At 35.8% G+C, this 19,805-nt stretch overlaps 1 protein-coding gene across 2 annotated transcripts in view; it reads left to right on the top strand.

Annotated features, from left to right (window-relative positions):
• FBN2 (fibrillin 2) overlaps positions 1–19,805 on the top strand; it is a 260,894-nt gene that overhangs the window by 14,993 nt on the left and 226,096 nt on the right. For both annotated transcript variants that reach the window (XM_034655954.1, XM_034655955.1), the window contains exon 5: positions 2,181–2,276. In XM_034655954.1, the coding sequence (XP_034511845.1) occupies positions 2,181–2,276 (96 nt within the window). The remainder of the gene's footprint in view (positions 1–2,180; positions 2,277–19,805) is intronic.

Genomic DNA, 19,805 nt, shown 5'->3' with positions numbered 1-19,805 from the left:
GGCCATTGTTTCTATGGAGTTCCACACCACTGAGAGTTCTCTGACAGGTTTTTGTTTTCTTCCACATTCCTGTCCACCCCCATCTTTCTCACGCTTCTCATGACCTTTATTTCCTTTCCTTTATCCTCTGTATTTGTTCATCCAATTTATTGCTTGGCCTATATTTCAAGACAGGGATGAGTTCAAGTGTGTGCAGCGCTCAGCTTGGCACAGGTGAAGAAGCAGAAAGGTGTGATTCTTCCAGAGATGCACTTGTACGAACGTACATAGAATCCTTCCTGCTTTTGAGCAAAGCCTGATTCAAAGAATTTTAAAGCCACTGGCTTAGTGGTGCTTTAAAATAAAGAAATCTTTTGTTTCAAAGTATGCTTTCATTTTGTACGGTTAGCGGAACAGAAGCCACTTGGAAGCATTCTGAATGAAAATAGGTAATCCAGCTCAGTATTCCTGGTAAGGAGATGGCCACACTATGGCATTTTTAGATACCGGTTTATTTATTGAGCTTCCCTTTTTTGATACGTGCTCGTTTGAAGTGCACATAGATGTGCTCTGCCCCCTCACTTAACTTTAATGTTTTAAGCTCTGTTTTTTGGGCGCGAGTCATAGAATATAATCCTCTTCATCTGTGAGGACAGTGTTGATGTTCAACAAGGTGGGTGGGTTGATAGACAAGCTCTTAGTACCAGTATTTTCTTTTGGAGAAGGCATGATTCTTGGATTCAACTGCCATCAGTAGAGTTTGTAGGAATAGTGATTTTTCAGGAAATGTGTAGAATGGTCTTTACAGAGTGGTCTTCTCTTTGTGGTCCTGGCTGCTAAGAGTGGGGCAGTGAGGGAGGGGAGCCGCTCAGGGTCCGTTCTGGCTTGCTGGGGCCCACAGAGCCTGAACTGAATCCTGGTCTCCCTGGTGACAAGTGGAAAGAGTGAAACAGTGTAGGCTACCTGTGTTCATCCTAAAAATTTTGGATTTTGGGTTAATTTTTTAATAATATTTATTGATACCGTGAGGTTTTCCTTCTTTTATATCCTGTATATACTCTGTACACATTAGTAATTTCTCTTGGTATTTCACTACTGAATTGACAGTATTTCCCCCTCCACTGTTCATGTTATTTTTTTTCTTATTTACCCACCCCAGTCTTTTTTTTTTTTTTTTAAAAGATTTTATTTATTTATTTGACAGAGATAGAGACAGCCAGCGAGAGAGGGAACACAAGCAGGGGGAGTGGGAGAGGAAGAAGCAGGCTCACAGCAGAGGAGCCTGATGTGGGGCTCGAACCCATAATGCTGGGATCACGCCCTGAGCCGAAGGCAGACGCTTAACCGCTGTGCCACCCAGGCGCCCCCACCCCAGTCTTTTTAATTGGGGGAGTGTGTGCTTTTTTTTATTCTCTGATTTTTCCTTCCCTTTATTGCCATATCCTCTTTATTTTTCCATATCACATCCCCACTTTTTTCCTGTCTCTCTGCTACCTATTGTCTGCCCCCTTTTTCCTACATTTCCCCATATTTTAATTTCTTACCTGCAAAAATTGATTATGGGGGTAATAGAAGTAAAATTGCGGATTGAATAGTTACATTCTGACAGTATGAGCATTTGAGCCAGCCAATCCTTGTGATTTTGTTTAAAAGAAAAAAAAAAACTTTTACCAGATGTGTGCCTAACAATGTGATTTACATGAATTGTGTAGGCTTTTGTCTCAATATACATTATATGTATTTATTTAAATGCGTTATGTAATCTGTAGATTGTGTTTGAGAGGTAAGATCCATTGTGGACTGGATCTCCATGCTGTATTGTACAGATGCCCTTTGAACAGCACAGGGCTTAGGGTGCTAACCCTCCATGCGGTTGAATATCTGTGTATAATTTTTGAATCCCCAGAATCCTAGCTACTAATAGTTGTTTGGAAGCCTTACTGATAACATAAACAGTAGATTAACACATATTTCTTTATGTTATATGTATCATATACTGTATTCTTAAAGTAAGCTAGAGAGAAGAAAATGTGATTAAGGAAATCCTGAGAAAGAGAAAATGCATTTACAGCACTGTACTGTATTTACCGAAAAGAATCTGCTTATGAGTGGACCAGCACAGTTCAAACCTGTGTTGTTCAGTGGTCACCTATACTTGGAGATTTACTATATAATGAGCTTCTTGCTGTGTTTGTCTGCAGCTGTCTGCGAAAACGGGTGTCAGAATGGTGGACGTTGTATTGGACCTAACCGCTGTGCTTGTGTTTATGGATTCACTGGTCCACAGTGCGAAAGAGGTAAGAAAAGAGAGATGAGAACCTCCCTTTGGAGAGGTCTCTTTCGTTCTAAAAGCATGTGATTTTTTTTTCAAATGAAAATTCTTCTAATGAAATAATATTTTTATTCGTCTTTGATGATGGCTATAACTTGAATGGTGAGATTACGAGACATAACTAATAACAACTGGGGAGTTTTCTCCACCCAAGTGATCTCAGTTTGGGAGGTCACTGGAAGTTCTCTTGGGCAGCAGAAAAGGACTGGAGGAATGGATGCTCAGTGGGCATCCAGTGTTGTCTACTTTACCCGTGTAAATGGTCATTCAAGCCAATATGAAACCAATTTACCATGATATGAATAGCACTTAAACTCCTGATCAGCAGACTGCTGGAAATCGCCAGTGTCAATGTGCTAAATGAACTCTTAGTGGTGTCCTGGAAGCAAGTGGATGTCAGTGGCATATCAAAGATGTTTAATGTTATAAAATGTGATAAATATTTAACACTGAACCGTATGAGTAAAGGTAAGGTTAAACTAAAAGCATTATTACGTAATTACTCATAACGACATACATCCTCAATTTATTTTCCCAGGGCTTGTCATAGCATCTAAACTTGTAGAGTGCTTTCTTTGTTGCAGAATATTAGAGTGTATGAAGCTGTTGAAATATTAAAGATTGAATTGAAATATTCAGATTTTTTGAATTGAAATATTACAGATAAGTAGTGGTGCTGGTTTATGTATGTATAGAGGTTTTAAATTGCAAAGAAACCTTGTATTTAAAAAATTAGACTCATTATCCTGACAAAAATTTCATCTTAGTATTTGGGTTAAATTTTGAGAAGAAATTGAGGAATTAGAATTCTACAGTAAAGTTTGAAAAGTAAAATGTGTGAAACCTTTTAACATACACTGCTATGTATATATGCCTCATGATATTTATATTATTCATAAGGTAATTGAGATTTCTTGGGACTGAAATATATTCCACCAATGACAGAGTTTATGTTTATACTTAGGGCAAATTTAAATGTCTTTCCTAGATGCTTTTATTTTGGGAAGAAAAATTAATTATGAAATGTTAGCATAAAAAGGTAAGTTGTTGAGAATGGAATAACACAAATTTCCTACATAATGTTAAGTTTATTTAAATACTACAGAATGAAAAATATTTCAGTTTAAAATTTCAAACATAATTATAATTGGTGGAGATGATGTTCATTTTTCTGAAAGTCATGTGACCTTTGTAGTTCTCTCATCCGAAGCCGATTTCAAGGTCAATTCCTAATTGGCAAAGGAATTGGGCAGTTTCAAGTCAGAGGCTTCCAGGCATTACATCATCATTCTTCAACAGTTATCCATTCATTAGATTTGTTACTCTTTACTACATTTATGGGAATCCAGTAAAGACACACATATATCTTACATGCACAGTAGCATGTTTACAGAAGAAATTACAAAATTAATTAATGAATTATCCTGAAGGATATTTTTTAAAACATGGGTTTGTTTCTTAAAAATATTTTTAATTACTACCTTAAAACTTTTTTTTCATCCAAAGTTAATAATTTTCACTCCTGTATTGCAAATATGAACTTTCACACTTTTAGAAGATATTTTCAGTGGAATATTTTAGTGTGTAATAGCTAATAATTTTTCTTAAAAAACATTGTCGACACAGATACACAAGGAATAATTCATTTATGTTGAGCTTAGTGAATAAGCACACATGCCCTGTTAACATTTCAAGTTCGTATTGTGTTTTTCAGTTACAGAGTTTCAAAATGTATGTTCTTTGTTCTCTTAAAAAAAAAAAATTTGTAAAATGAGGGATGTTTTTCCTCCTTAATGTAGGACACATATAATTTTCTTTTAAATTGGCCTCTGGGGATCAGTTATACGATAAAACAGGGCTGCTTTTCCAGCTATCTAGGCTTCTGGCAGACTGGTTTCCGGACTGGAGACGGAGACTGAGTGGTAACTGAGAGACTAGCATGATTATGGTATTTAACTTGAGTCTTGGTGCTCGGTAAGCTGAACCTCTTTGGAGTTCTCCTCTCACTCATGCTGATATGCACAATGACCTTTTATACTTAGCATTAAAGAAAGAGTTCTTATGGTCACTGCTAATGTAGAAGGCAGACAAACCGGCTGTGTCCAAGGCACATGTGCAGACTCAGCTCTTTTGGCTTCTCTCTCTGTATACATGGCATTTGAAAAAAATATAAATATTGCATTTAATATTTACCTGAGAATACAGAGAAATGGAATTAACATCATATATCAAGACCTGGTCCTTTTTCCCCCCAAACACTTAAAATGTACCTTATTATTTATCAGTAGAAATTTGGAGGGGGCGGGGTGGGCAGGCAAGAAATGGATTTACCTAAGGGATTTCTGGACAAAATACGGTGATAACTTGATCACAGATGCAGCCAGCCTAAAGTCCCTGTTTCAGCTTCTTTGGCTTTGATTGTTGAAATCTTGAATTTTCCTTCAGGCTTATGTAAGGACCGTCTGTTAGGAATAGATCCTAGACTCTTTTAAATCATCCATAAATTATTATTACACACTTTTTATCATGTAAACATGACTTTCTTTTAGAAAATGCATAAACTTGGTGAAATTTCAAATATCCTTGTATTTAGTGACATTTCCTATGTACATTTTTCAGTAAATGGTACCTTAAAAAGGAGGATTGGAGATTAACTTTTTAATCTACTGACATTTTTTTTTAAATTTTTCCCATGTTTATTTTTATACTTTTACTATGTAAAGGTATAGGCATTTTTAAGAAAAATTCCATTTGTGAATCTGAAGCTACTTTAAAAAAGGTGAGATCAAATGTGAGAGTCTATGAAATATAAACTTTCGAGCCTTTGTGTAAAATGAAACATGGATGGATTTCTCTTCAGGATAAGTTTCATAAAATCATCCAGTTGTAGAACCTTATGTATGATCTCATTGTCTAAAAGCCTTTTGGGGGCGCCTGGGTGGCACAGCGGTTGGGCGTCTGCCTTCGGCTTGGGGCGTGATCCCGGCGTTGTGGGATCGAGCCCCACATCGGGCTCTTCTGTTGTGAGCCTGCTTCTTCCTCTCCTACTCCCCCTGGTTGTGTTCCCTCTCTCACTGGTTGTCTCTATCTCTGTCGAATAATAAAAAAAAAAATCTTAAAAGCCTTTTGGAGGAGTCACTCATCCTCTGCTTGACTAGCTCCAGTCACAGGGTTCTCACTCACCCAATTGTGAAGCAGGGTTTCTTGGTCAGAATCCTGGTTGTTCAAATGCTGTATTATTATGGTTCTGCCTAAGCTAGGCATTTAGCAGATGGATAGCCCCATCCCTTATAGTCCATTTCAGTGGACATGATGATGGCAACTTCTCTGAAAGGAGGCACTCATAGTTTTACCCCTCAGGTTTGCATATGGGCAACTTGTAGTCTAATTATAAGCTCTTGAGTTATTCCGTATATTTTTGTTTATCCACCCACATTTCAGGAAGTAAAGTTAACTGGGACAGCTGTTCAGCCTACTTAGACCATATCTAGATTCTCCAAATACGAGAGTGGAAGCAGGCAAACTAGGGTTTTCCTGAATTCTGAGAATTAGGTAGACCAGACCTGAGTGTGTTCAGAAACAAATGATGCATGTATTAATTAACTAATTCCATGGTCTTGGAATTTTTTTATAAAGTACGTATGGTGAGTTTGTTTAGCCTATGAAGTAACAGCAAATTAGTGTGACCAGGAATACAGGGGAGCATGGGAGAGAATAAGCTGGTATACTATGCAGGATTCTATACACAATGGATTTGATGCTTCCAAGAAATGTATAAGGAGTCCTCTTCAGAAAAAAATTCCTTCCATTGTAATATTTTTATCTGAAAGAAACACTTTTATTATAAAATAATTTCAAAAATAGGATAAAAATATGCAATTATTCATAATTCCTCCAATCAGAATTAATTATAAAATTTTGGGGGGTATGCTTTGAATCCTTTTTTCTACTACACATATATTGCTTATGAAGATTGAGATCTTTCCATTCTTACTGGAATCCACCCTTCTGTAACATGAAATCTGCTTGTATCCTGCTCCTCGTTTGTGTTATGAAATACATTATGTTATAGATTGAAATAGTTGTGTTGCACATTGTAACAGTGAGGGCTAGGCATCTACATTCTCTACAATCATGCCATGTTTTTAAAGTTTTTTTCTTGGTGTCATAGATGAGGGAACTTTGCCCAGGTGAAGCTTATGGTAGCATTGGGAAGTATAAGGACAAAAAGAGGATATCAGACAATCTAATTTAAAACCTTTAACTCAATTACTGTGATAGCTGTCTGCCTGCCATAATTATATTTCTCTATTAGTTGACATTTAGGGTCATTTCCAGATTTTCTTTTTTTTTTCGTTGTCTTATTTGTATTTTAGCAATGCCATGATAAGAATCTGTGTAGATAAATCTGTAACCTCAATTTTATTCTTAGAAATGCAACTGCTGAGTTGTTGAGTATGTGAAAACTTAAAGCTTTGGATCTATTCTGTTTATTTCCCTCTAAAAAGGCTTTTTTATGATTTATTCCTTTGGTATTATTTGTAGAAAGTCTTTCTTTATTCCCAAATCTTAAAAATATCTACAGTTTCCCCCCTAGTGCTATGGAGATTTTCTTTTTGCTTTTTTAACCGTAAGTTAGGTTATATAGGAGGGTAATTTTATTTTTAAATGAAGTAAATTCATTTATGAATATTAATTTTCATGTATCTTTTGAGGGCTTATTAAGTGTTAGGCTAGGTAGTTGGAGCTCAAGCTACAAAGGCAAATGGTATAAACTCTGTTAATGAAAAACTAAAGAACGATAGTGGTCATCTACTTAAACATTAAAAAGGAATATAACATGCAAATAATATAATAAGAGTAAGGGACGACTTTATTTGAGGGCTCAGGAATGCTTCCTGGTCAAGTGAGAATTAGAAATGTCTTCCTGCAGTTAATCTGAATGAAAAAAAATATAACCCATTATAATGAGAAAAAGCAGTTTTGGACTAATTCCTGTACTGGTATTACAAGAAACATCATGGTTGACTTTTATGCTAAATAATATTATTTAAACTCCACACTTAAGTACCATTTACCACAATCACTGAGCTGAACTTGTTTGATTGAAATAAAATGTCTGCCTTTCTCTTGCACTCTGAAGGTTTAGGGAGAAAGAAATTAGAAGGAACAGAGAGAGAATGTTACCAACTACAGATGTCAAACTCACGTGCGCATGCACGCACACACACACACACACACACACACATACACACATATTTCTGCACTCATGAGACTGTTAAGAACATTTTATAACCTCGCACTCTCTAAGCTAAACTTAGCCTTAAATGGGCATCAGAGAAATACCAAAAGATCTGTGGGAACTTTATTTTTTGGCACTAGCTCAGATGAAATCCTTATCGTGAATGCCATTAAGAACACAAGGGAAGGAAAACGAGAGCAAAAAAGCAGACAGTGGGAAGTAGAAGGGAAGGGAGAGAAGAAAGAAGGGAAGGATGAGAGAAAAGGAATGTGTAATGCTGAGACTAGGAATGGAGACACTTGGTTCTAGAAAGGAAAGGTCTGCATTGGAGAGATAGTCATTGATTGATCTGATCTGAGAGAAGCCAGGGTTCCCGCTTCTCAATCTTTGCTTTAAACCTCTGCTGTTTAGATGTGTGCAGTAAGATCCAATGTGTTGGCAGCCTGTTAGACTTTGATGCTTTACCTTTGAAACTCCTTTGAATTAAAGCAGTGAGCATTTTCATTTATTTTAGCTCTAAGTGCCCCTTATTTATACATTTCCTTGTTTTTTTGGTTTATCTTCCTAGAGGCAGGGAAGCCTGCAGTAGAACATTTAAAATATTAAAATGTTTTATGTATGTGTAATTGTGTAAATGTTTTCCTCTTTTCCTATTTCAACATCAGGTTGGAAGGCCTTAGAGATTAACTGGTGTGGAACCTGGGCAGAGCCACTACAGACACACATACACATGAATTAAATATAAAGAAGTGTTATGTAGGATTTAGCCAAAAATAATAATAAAATGTGCATGTGTGCTCCGTACACATGTTGACCCTTGAACAACATAGGTTTGCACTCTGCAGCTACATTTATATGTGGGGTTTTTTCAGTAAATATACTACAGTACTGTAACTGAATTTTCTCTTATGATTTTTAATAACATTTTGTTTTCTCTTAGCTTACTTCATTATAAAAATGTAGTATATAATACACATAAAAATACATATTAATCAACTGTCTATATTATTCGTAAGGCTTCTGGTCAAGCAGTAGACTACTAATGGTTAAGTTTGGGGAGTCAAAAGTGATATACGGATTTTCAACTGCATAGGGGCCAGTGCCCCTTACTTCTCTGTTGTTCAAGGATCGATCGTATTTCAAAAAATCCGAAACATTATAAATTCCTAAGTGGCGCCTGCATCCAAGGGTTTTAGATAAAGGACTGTGGACCTGCAATTGCTTCATGGGATTGTTGGAAAGATTAAAAGCAGCAATGTGTTCAGCTCCCGATATATAAAAGGCAGAGCGCCTGGCACATGGGAGGCATCCTCTAAGTAATATTTAGTTGTGTTTTAAGTTCACAGGGTGTAGTCAGAATCAGAACTGAATATTAAGACCTATATGATCTTGGAAATGTGATTACTCTCTCCGATCCATACAAACCATATTTTAAGAGAGGCTCACCTTCCTGGTATGAAAATTAAATGAGAGATACAGTGCCTAGCTAGGGTCTGGTATGAGAAAGTACTCAGTGGATGATAAGCTATCATGGTGGAAAACGAAAACAAGGTATGATAGGTTTTCTTGGACAAAAATTGTTTTGATGAAGGACAGCGATAATTCCCGGATTACTGGGAGTGTATCAGATCAGGGGCCATCGATTGTGAACAAGGTTAAGTTTTGTTGTTTTAATTTCTGTAGGTTTTTTGGTGATAATACACAATAAATTGAAAGATATATGAGTCATTACCATTACTTTGCATGTTATGCGGTTGAACTTTTAGACCCTACTTATATTGTTTTGACATATTTGTGCTATAAATACCAGTGGTGCCGTCAGTAGTTACTATTTAACTGGTCTGTTTGGTCTTAGTCTCTGCCTTCACTGTACACAAGGTCTATTTCTGGGCATTTTGCAGTAGAACTGATATATGTGTAGAGATTATTTTGCTCAAGATACTTGTAATCAATAGCCTTGCATGTTGCTCAATCTAATAAAAGGAAGTTGCGGCAGGCCTTCAAACAGGTCAGAGAACGGTTCTTCTGTGAAGCTTTCCTTGACTACCGCACACCCCCTGCCTCAGTTTACTTTTCAGGCAGAAATTAAGCATGCTCTCCTTTTATCTACCTGTCATGTATGCCATCCCTCTAGAATAGCTCTCTTCATCACTGTGCTGTAACTGCTTACTTACCTGGCAGTGAGCTTGTTAAGAGCAGAGATTTTTATCTGAAGTTGCCTTTGTGTTCCTTCTCCACACAGTGCATATACTGATATGCAAGGCACACCAGTTTTGCGACTGGATAAGCACTGGGGTTCCAAGTAGAAGAAATAGGATGAAAAGAAAGTATAGACGTGGTAGAGGCCCTTGAATGTTCATGGAGGCATGTTTGTCATGGAGGCTGTAAGACACAGTGAGTGAAACAGAAGCATAGACGATGAGGCTGGGCAAATGGCCTTGGACCTTAATGTATGAAGTTTGGAATGCCGGAGTCGAGAGGCTACCCTTTATTCAGCAGGCACTGGGTAGAGAGATTATGAAGGACTTCTGTACTAGAAAGTAGTTCTCCGGAGAGGTTACTCTGGAGTGGCAAACAAAAAGGGATGGAGGGTGAAGAAACTGTGTCAGATACACCAGCATCTCTAGTCCTGGTGAGTAAATCGTAAAAACAACATCCAGAAGGATCAAACATCCAAGAACAAATTTCAACAATATTTGTAAGAATATAGATATACTCAGCACTCTGTAAGTTAAAATTCACAGTATATGGCATCTAAACAAATAGTATCATTCACACATTTTCTACAAATGAGTAGAAGATTGTGATCATAATGAGAAGAAATATCAGTTTACCAAAATCAATCCTGAACCTACATGGATGTTGGAATTAGCAGACTACAAGATTAAAACTGTTATTATAAGGATATTCTGTTTGTCCGTAAAGCCAGAGGAAAGACTCAAAATGTTAGAGACGTGAAATCCAAATTGAATTTCTAGAGATGAAAACTGTAGTATCACAAGTGAAATATATTCTGGATGGGATTAATGGCAGGTTAGACATTGTAGATGTAAAGATAAATGAACCTGAAGACATAGCAATGAAAATTACTCAAAATGAAAGAGAAGGAAGTTTTAAAAATATTGGATCATATCGGCGAGCTTCCGGTGAACTGTATACATGGAATTTGAAGTTACCACAGGAGTGGGTGGCAGAAAAAACATATTTGACAAAATAATGGCAGACATTCTCCAAGTTTGGTGAATTCTATAAAGTAACAGAACTGGGAAGATAAAGAATCCCAAACAGAAGAAACACTGAGAAAACTGTCTCAAGAGACAACATGATCAAATTGCTTGTAACTATGTAAACAGAGAAAATCTTAAAAGCAGCTGGAGAAAAAAGACTCTCTTTTGTATAGAGTTTAAAAAGATAAGCGTCACAAAAAATTTCTTGTCAGAAACAGTGCAAGTGAAAAGACACTGGTACAGCATACTTGAAGTACTGAAATTTTTTTTTTTAAAGTCCTAGAATCCTATATCTAGGAAAATGTCTTTCAAAAACAAAGGCAGAATAAAACCTTTTTTAAATTTATAAAAGATGAAAGAATTCGTCACCAGCAGACCTGCACTTCAAGAAATGTTAAAGGCAAAAAAAAAAAAAAAAGAAAAAAAATTAAAGGCAGTCCTTCGAGCAAAAAAAAAAAAAATACCAGATATAAATATGAATCCCTACAAAGGAATGAAGAGCATCAAAAAGGTATTTGGGTAGATATATCAGATTTTTTCCCTAGTATTTAAGTCTCTGAGAAGTAGTTGGATGTTGAAACAAAAATAATTAAACTTTTCTGTGGAGTTCTGGCAGATGTGGTGGTGAAATGAAAGAGCAGCACAAGGGTTGGGAGGTTCTTGCACTGCCAAGTGGCATAATGTTACTTGAAGACAGGCTTTGGTAAATTAAAGATGTGTTCTCTAAGCCCTAAAGCAACTACCGAAAGATATAGAATTGTACTCATAAGTCAACAAAAGGTGATAAAATGGAAAAAAAAAAAATACTCAAGGTAGCCAAGTAAGATAAAGCAAATAAATGGACAGTTAGAAAACGTAGAGTTAAATGTAACTGTATCAATAATGATTTAAATGTGAACAGTCTCAGCATCCAATTTAAAGGCAGAGATTGCTAGGATAAAAAACCAATATCCAATATGCTGCCTATAAGAAATCTACTTAGGTAAGAAGATAATAATAGATTAAAAGCAAAAGGATGGAAAAAGGGGTATCTTGCTGATACTAATCAAAAGAAAGTTTGAGTGGCTTAATTAATATCAAAGAAAGTAGATTTCAGAGCAAAGGGTAGCATCAGGCATGAAGAAGGTCATTTCATAATGATAAATCATTTAAAGGGATATTATAATTCTAAATGTTCACACACTTCATAACATGGCCTCAAAATACATAAGGTAAAAACTGATAGAACTGCAAGGAGAAATAGACAAATCTGCTATGGCTGGAGATTTCAGCACCTCTCAATAATTGAGAGAAGGAGATAGTAAAAAGACAAGACTTGAACATCACTATCAGTGTATGTGATGAGTTTGACGTTCATGGAATACTCTTACACAATAGCAGAGAACTCTATACATTCTTTTCAAGTGCATGTGGAACATGTAGCAAAAGAGATCATTTTCTGAATTATAAACCAAGTTTCCATGAATTATGCAATGTGTGTTCTCACTCTATAATGGAATTAAATCCGAATTCAATAACAGATCCCTGCAAAACACATTCTGTTATTGTGTAATTCATTTCGAATACCCATGGATCAAAGAAGCAATCAAAAGTGAAATTGGAAAGCATTTTGACCTGAATAAAAGTGAAAACACAATATATAAAATTTTGGGGGATGCCACAAAGGAGTACTTAGAGGGAAGCGTATGGTGCTGAGGTCTATGTTAAAAGAAGAAAGGTCTCAACTAAGTGAATTCAGCTTCTTCATTAAGAAGTTAGAAGCAAAAGAGCAAGTTAAACCAAAGTAAGCAGAAGAAAAATAATAAAAGTCGAAGTGAAAGAAATGAAGTACCAAAGAGAAAAAGTGAAAAAATCATTGAAATTGAAAGCTAGTTCATTGAAAAGATCAACAAATTGAAAAGCTTGTACCCATAATGATCAGGGAAAAGCAAAGGCACAAATTATCAATATCAAGAATGTTGAGAGAAGATACCACTACAGATTTCACTGATATTAAATGGGTAATGAGACAATATAATGAAAAACTTTAAGCCAATAAAAATAAAGTGGACAATTTCTTAAAAGACACAAATCAGAAAGCTCACTCAGGGAGAAATAAATAAACATGAATATCTCTGTTGGTTAAAGAAATGGAGTCTTTAAAAGTCTTCTCATAAAGAAAACTGCTGACCCAGATGGCTTCAGTGGTGAATTCTGCCAAACATTTAAGAAGGGAATAATGCCAATTATATGCAGACTTTTCTAGAAAACTGAACAGGAGTTACAGCTTCCCAACTCATCCTGTGAGGTTGAATTACCTTGATACCCAAACTGAAAAAGACATTTCAAGAAAAAATGACATGAAAATGTTTCTCATGATGTAAAGCTTACCAGAATTTTAGCAAAGTGTATCAGCAGTACTTTGAAAAGGTAATATAAGCAAGTGGTTTTTATCCCAGGATATTAAGAATCAGTGTAACTCATCATATTAACAATTTTTTCAAATCCTTTGACCATCTAAATAGCTTCAGAAAAAACATTTGACAAAATCTATTCCCCCAAACTGTCAACAGACTAGAGAATAAAAAAAAACAAACAAACAACTTCTTGATGTGATAAAAGGGCATTTCCAAAACGCCTATACCTGACATCACCCTGAATGATGAAAAGCAAAATTCTTTTACCCTAATATCAAGAACAAAGCAGGAGGAGACATTCTTACCACCTCATTTGAACACTGAAGTCTTTGGTTCTAGAAGGGCAATAAGACAATAAAAGTGAAAGTCATAGAGAGTGGAAAGGAAGAAGTGATACTTTTACTAGCAGATGCCTTCATTGTCTAGGTAGGAAATAAGTTCAGCAAGATTGCAGGACACAAGATCAACGTATGTAAGTCAGTTGTATTTCTTTACCAGTGATCAACTGATTTAAAAACAGTACCATATGCAGTACCATAAATATTATGAAGTGCTTGGGAGTAATTATGACCAAAAAAATGTACAAGGCTTGTATACTGAAAACTATAAAACATTGTCAAGCAAAATTAATGAAGACATAAATAAATGGAAAGATACACTATACCATGTACTATGTACGTGGATTGGAAGACTCAATATTGTGGGATGCCTCTTGTCCCCAAAATTATTAGATTCAACACAATTCTGATAGAAATCACAACAATTTTGGAGAAGTTGAGAGACTGATTATAAAATTTATATGAAAATGCAAAGAACCTAGAAAAGCCAAAGCACATTCTAAAAAGAACAGGATTGGAAGACTTAAACTGCATGATTTTAAGTTTATTATCAAGTTGTAGTAATCAAGAGAGTTTGGCATAAGGATGAACAAATAGAGAACCCCAAAACGTATACCCATAAATGCATAGATCAACAAAGTTGCAAAGGTATTTCAGTGCAGTCTTTTTAACAAGTGGTGCTAGAATAAGTGGATATCCATAAGCTGCAAAAAGAATTAACTTTGATCCATATCTCTCACTAAATATAAAAATTAAGTCAAAATGAATCATAGACCTAAACGTGAAATCTAGAACAATTAAACATCTAGAAGAAAAAAAAGAAGATCCTTATGTGGGGTAGGCACAAATCATTAGATACATCACCCAAAGAATACCACCCCCCCAAAAAAAAGAGAGAAATTGATGAATTGGATTTCATCACAATTTAAAAACCTCTGGTCTTGAAAGACATTGTTAAGATAATTAAAAGTCAAACAAAAAACTGGTGAAGATATTCATTAATCATGTGTCTTCTAAAGGACTTGGATGCAGGATATATAAAGAAATCTCCAAACTCAATAATAGGAAAACAAACCACCCAATTAGAAAAACAGGCAAAGATTGTGGATACACTTCATTGCATCAAAGACCAGTGAATGGCATGTAAACTTATAAAAATAGGTTTAACATCATCAGTCATTTGGGAAACAAAAATCACAGTGAGATATTAATGTTACTGTGGGGAGCTTTCATACGTTGCTGGTAAGAATGTAAATGGTACAACTACTTGGAAACAATTTGTCAGTTTCTTAAAAATTTAAACGTGCACGTATTATATGATTTAGCTGTTCTGCTCCCAGTTATTTTCCCCAGATAAATAAATGTATGTATCCATACAAAAACTTGACTGGAGGCTCTGACTAGAGGCTCATAGCAGCTTTATTTTTAATAGCCCCCAAATGGGAAACAATCGAAAGGTCTATCAACAAGTGAATGGATAAGCAAATTGTTATATATTTCTAAAATGGGATATTTCTCATTTATAAAAAGTAATGAACTATTGATAAATGCAGTATTGATGAACCTCAAAATAATGCTGAAAGAAAGAAGGCACACAGAAAGAAATATACTATATGATTTCATTTATATGTAATTCTAGGTAACCCAAACTGCTGTGGTAACTAAAAGATCAGTGATTGCCTAAGGGATGGAGAGGTGTGTGGATGGGCGGGATGGAGGAATTGTAAAGAAGCAAGGGCAATTTGGGGAGGGGGTGATAGATGTATACTTATTATTGGAGTTGTAGTGATGATTTTGTGAGTTCACTATATATAAAACATGTACCCTTTAAATACATGCAATTTATTGTATATCAGTTACACCTCAGTAAAGCCATTTTAAAAATCAAACAGTAAAAGTAATTGTTCAAACCAACTTAGCTTTCGGTTTCAAGATAAATGCCTCTGGCCAGGTATGTTTTTATCTGCTTGTAGAAAAATGACCTGTGTATTAAAATCCGAATTTAATACTTTTTACAAAACTAGTTGATGCCGCCCACTGATATGCAACAAGTATATTGATATTATAATAAATATAATCCAATTAGTTCTTCCCTGGGGAAGTACAGTAGTGCTTTATGAATACTTTGCTGGAGTTAAACCTGTACTCAGTAGCAGTTAGGGAAACAGTGAGGGACACTTCCTGAGTCATTATGCTTACACCTTTGGGAAACTTTATTTTGGGACTTTGAGAAAGCAGTTAATCACTAATCACTGTCTCCATAATCAGTATGGATGTCTCAAGGAGCCAGTCGTCAGGGAGCCAGGAAATATCATTAGATAAATTGTAGGAATACCTTTTTATTATTCCCAGTCATACCAACCAAATCCTCACAAGGAGTTAAAAACTAAATTTATGTTGAACAAAGTGTCATAGCACATAGAGTTTTTCTTCTGTTTGCCTGTTTTTGTTCTTTGGGAGATTTTGTCCTTACAAAGTTAGTGGGAAATTTTTTAAAATATGAATTATTTTATACTCAAGCATTGCACCAATCTCCTTTCCATATTGTTAATATTTGTCTTTAAACCTTAAAATCTGATTAATATACTTAGTCATTTCCTGGTTTATTAACATTTTGCAGTTTCTGTTCTCTCTCTAGTATGAGGGGGGTATGTGTTGTATCCTTATTATTTCTTTTTTTTTTTTTCACCACACCTGTTGGTTGATTGGATTTTGTCATCATGAGGGTTGTTTTTTTTTCTAGGAAGCGTTCGTGAGTGCTTTCTCACTGGTAGATTGTTGACCTGTTGCCTTATAATTGAACTCCAGCACAAATAGGTAGATATTGAGGATTTATACTTTATCCAATTATTTTCTGTCACTGAATGTGCTATAAATAAGTCTGAATTAGCCTGATACTTTTCCCCCTTGCTACTAAGATGCTTGATGTTTTTTCTCAGATACATGAACAATTTTTACTGTAGAATTATGTGTATCACTTATTCTTTGCAAATGTTCGAGGAACTGGTATCATTTGATGTGGAATCATAGTGTTTTTCATTAATTTTCAGGAAATTTCCTGCTATTATATCTTTGGATAGTTCTGCCACTTCAATAGTTTCACTACTTCAGTGTATTAATTTTTTGGTTAGACTTGTGAGCTGTTGTTTGCTCTTTAATTGCTTTGATCTTAGTAATTCTTTTCTAGCTATATCTCTTCTGTTGTGCTCTAATTAATTTAATGGTTTTATAATTGAGTAAGATGTTTTTATTTTGTCTTCAGTTTTTTCTTTAGCTGAGAAGTGTTCCCTTTTATTTGATATTTTGTTTCCATCTACTAGCCTTTTTTTTATTTATATAGTTCTTAACAGATTATTCTTTAGCACAAAGAATATATGCGATTATCTTCTATTTCCTTGACTATACTTTTCTCTTGTAAAAGAGTATTTTTGTTTTTCTAGTCTGCTTTGTGCCTTATGAAAATACTTAATCACAGTATGTTACGTAGTTCCTGTCCCATTTCTTTTTTGTCTTCTGCTTGCTTAAAATGGGCAGCTCTGTCCAAAACTTCTATTTGCGCTAACTTGGTGTAGGTGAATTTTACTTTTCTCCTTTCCAAAATGGCCTGAATTGTCTTTCTGTCCTTGCTCCTGTTGGAGAGCCAGGGATTTCAGGCGCTTCATGTTCTGAGCCCAGAAAAGGGAAGGAAGACCTCAACTGGGATTTGGACAGCTTTGAATAAAGAGTCTGAGCTCTGCATGTTCTCAGGTTCTTCTTTACATGGCTTGTTCAGGATCATTCCATTTGCTCATGGCAGTATTCTCTTTTCACAGAGGAGAATCTTGAAATGGAGATGATTGCTCCCATATCAGCTGAAGTCCACCGTGCCCGTACCTTTGCTTTCAGAGAATCATGCTTGGCACTGGATTTCTCCATTTCCCCCATTGTTGCCCAGCAATAGCCCCTCCTCCCCATGATGAATGTAAGAGGCTTCAGCTCAGCCTCTTCCTGTCTAAGAATCTTTTTTCCTTATATTCCTTGTGTCTCCTCTTCTCCTGTTGAATGCTGGGGATAATTGACCCTGTGTGGTGAGGATCGTCCTCCCCATCACTGATCCTCTCTGTTTTTCTGCTTTCTGACAAGATGCTCTGTTGCTAGGTAGGGACTTTTACTCTTCCGGGTTTTCCCTGTTTTCTCCACAAGCTGAACTCACACTTAGCTCTCCAGAAGAAATCAATGAGACTTCTTACAATTCTGATGAATCATTCTCATTCTGCGTATCATGTGGGGGAAGAGGGGTTATGACCATCTTCTGTTTCATTCCTTGGCTTCCATTTTCAAATCCTATGTGGGAGTTTGTGCCTATATCCTACTTGAGGTACTGAGAGTAAATTTTTTTGGTAGCTCTTGCTTTTTTTGTTGTTTGTATTAGCTGTGGCTAGGAAAGATTCTGTGGTATGGCTTCAATCCCCAGTATTTTCTTGGAAGTTGATATCACATTTAAATGTTTTTAACCTGAAGTCTATTTCAAGCCACACAGAAAGCCAGGTGTAAGGGCTCCTGATAGAAGATGACATAATCTGGGACACTGCAGTTATCATTTTCAAGTAACATTGTGGTGGTTTATTTAGTGCACATTACTGAACGAAGAAATGCTAGTTCTATGGGTGTCTCATTTCTGTGGATTAAAGACTATGGTTCCCATGACCATACTTAATGTCATGGTTTAATGCATGCAAAATTCTTCCATATGGGCGATGCTGAATGTTTGTGAATTCTTCATCTGATTTAGAAATGGCCTACAAGGCACATTCCAGATCTTGAGCAAGATCATTTTCATCTTTAAAAAAAAAAAAAGGAATTACGTTCTGAATGTAACAGAGATTTTAATTAGAATTTAAGAGATTAACTGTGCAACTGTGTTCTTAAGTCAATTTATATGTAATTTCTTGTTTGAAAAATGAGGATATTGGGCTAGATCAGCATTTACCTACTTTTTCTTGGACATAAAAATCTCCTTTTGTTTAAAATAAAAAATAATCCAGTGCCTCTCTTTTGGAGAATCAGATTCATTGCTCTGAATTCAAAGACCTTCACCATAGTTGCATATTATCACTAGGGGGCTTTTAAAAATCCTGACATTGAGGCTGCACCTGAGATCAACTTGTAAGAATCTCTGGAGGAGAGGGACCCAATCCCAGGCATGAACATTTTTTAAAGTCCCCAAAATCATTCCACTCTAACATGAAGTTTGTGAAACACTGTTTTAGCATGAAGTCCTTATAAAATACCCTGGAACATTTTTATAGTTAGACAAATCTGAGGAATCATTTCTTAAAATAGCTCCAAAATGTTATCCATTCTTTCAGTTGTTACATTTAGAGCCCTAAATGAAGCCATTTTGTATAAAATTTCCCCTTGGATATATAATGTCTTAAAATTCCATTATTAGGGTAGACTTTGCTTCCCTCCGATGTGGCAGAATTGGATTTGGAAATAGTCAAGTTTGGGGTGCCGGGGTGGCTCAATCAGTTAAGTGTCAGCCTTCAGCTGATCATGATCTCGGGGTTCCGAGATCCAGCCCCACATCAGGCTCCCTGCTCAGTGGGCAGTCTGCTTCTCCCTCTCCTTCTGCCCCTCCCCCTTGCTCATACACGCGCACTCTCTCTCTCAAATGAATAAAGTCTTAAAAAAAAATAGCCAACTTTATCTTAAGTTTTTCCCCCCATATTACATACTTTTAATCCTAGTGAGCTCAGTAAGAAGTGTGCATTCCCTGCAGGCGGCAAAACTGAGCTATCGATATTTAGAATGGCTTCAAATCTTGGCTTGGTTACTATATGGTTAACTAAGTAATAATCCAGATAGTCTCTTAAAATCATATGTAGAAGACTGAAATTTTATTTAGTTTTTTTAAAAAGACAAATCCCACTTGTTTAAAGCACCCTTATGACATCAGATCTTGCTAAAGTTAAACCCTATAGTCAATGATAGCGTTTTTAGTTTGTAGATTACCGTGAGATTAAAGTAGTGTGGATTACAGTGAGATGTACAAAGAGGGATAACATTATGTATTTTTCATATACTTTTCATGTAATACTTTATAATACTTCCTCTTTTTAGAATAATTACTAGCATTCCTAAGTATTAATTTCTCATATACAATTGTGTATTTCTTCTCACTGATGACTCTGCAGAACTAAATAAATGTAGTTTATTTCTCTGCATCTGAGTGAGACCCGAAGAACTCCGTGTCTTCCTTGTATTTATTTCAGGAGTGACTTGTGAAGTAGGTGGTATCTGAGAAGCTGT

Source organism: Ailuropoda melanoleuca, chromosome 3 (assembly GCF_002007445.2).
Source record: "Ailuropoda melanoleuca isolate Jingjing chromosome 3, ASM200744v2, whole genome shotgun sequence".
Classification (NCBI taxonomy): Eukaryota; Metazoa; Chordata; class Mammalia; order Carnivora; family Ursidae; genus Ailuropoda; species Ailuropoda melanoleuca.
The sequence above is the reverse complement of the archived record's forward strand: the minus strand, read 5'-3'. Positions and strand labels throughout refer to the sequence as shown.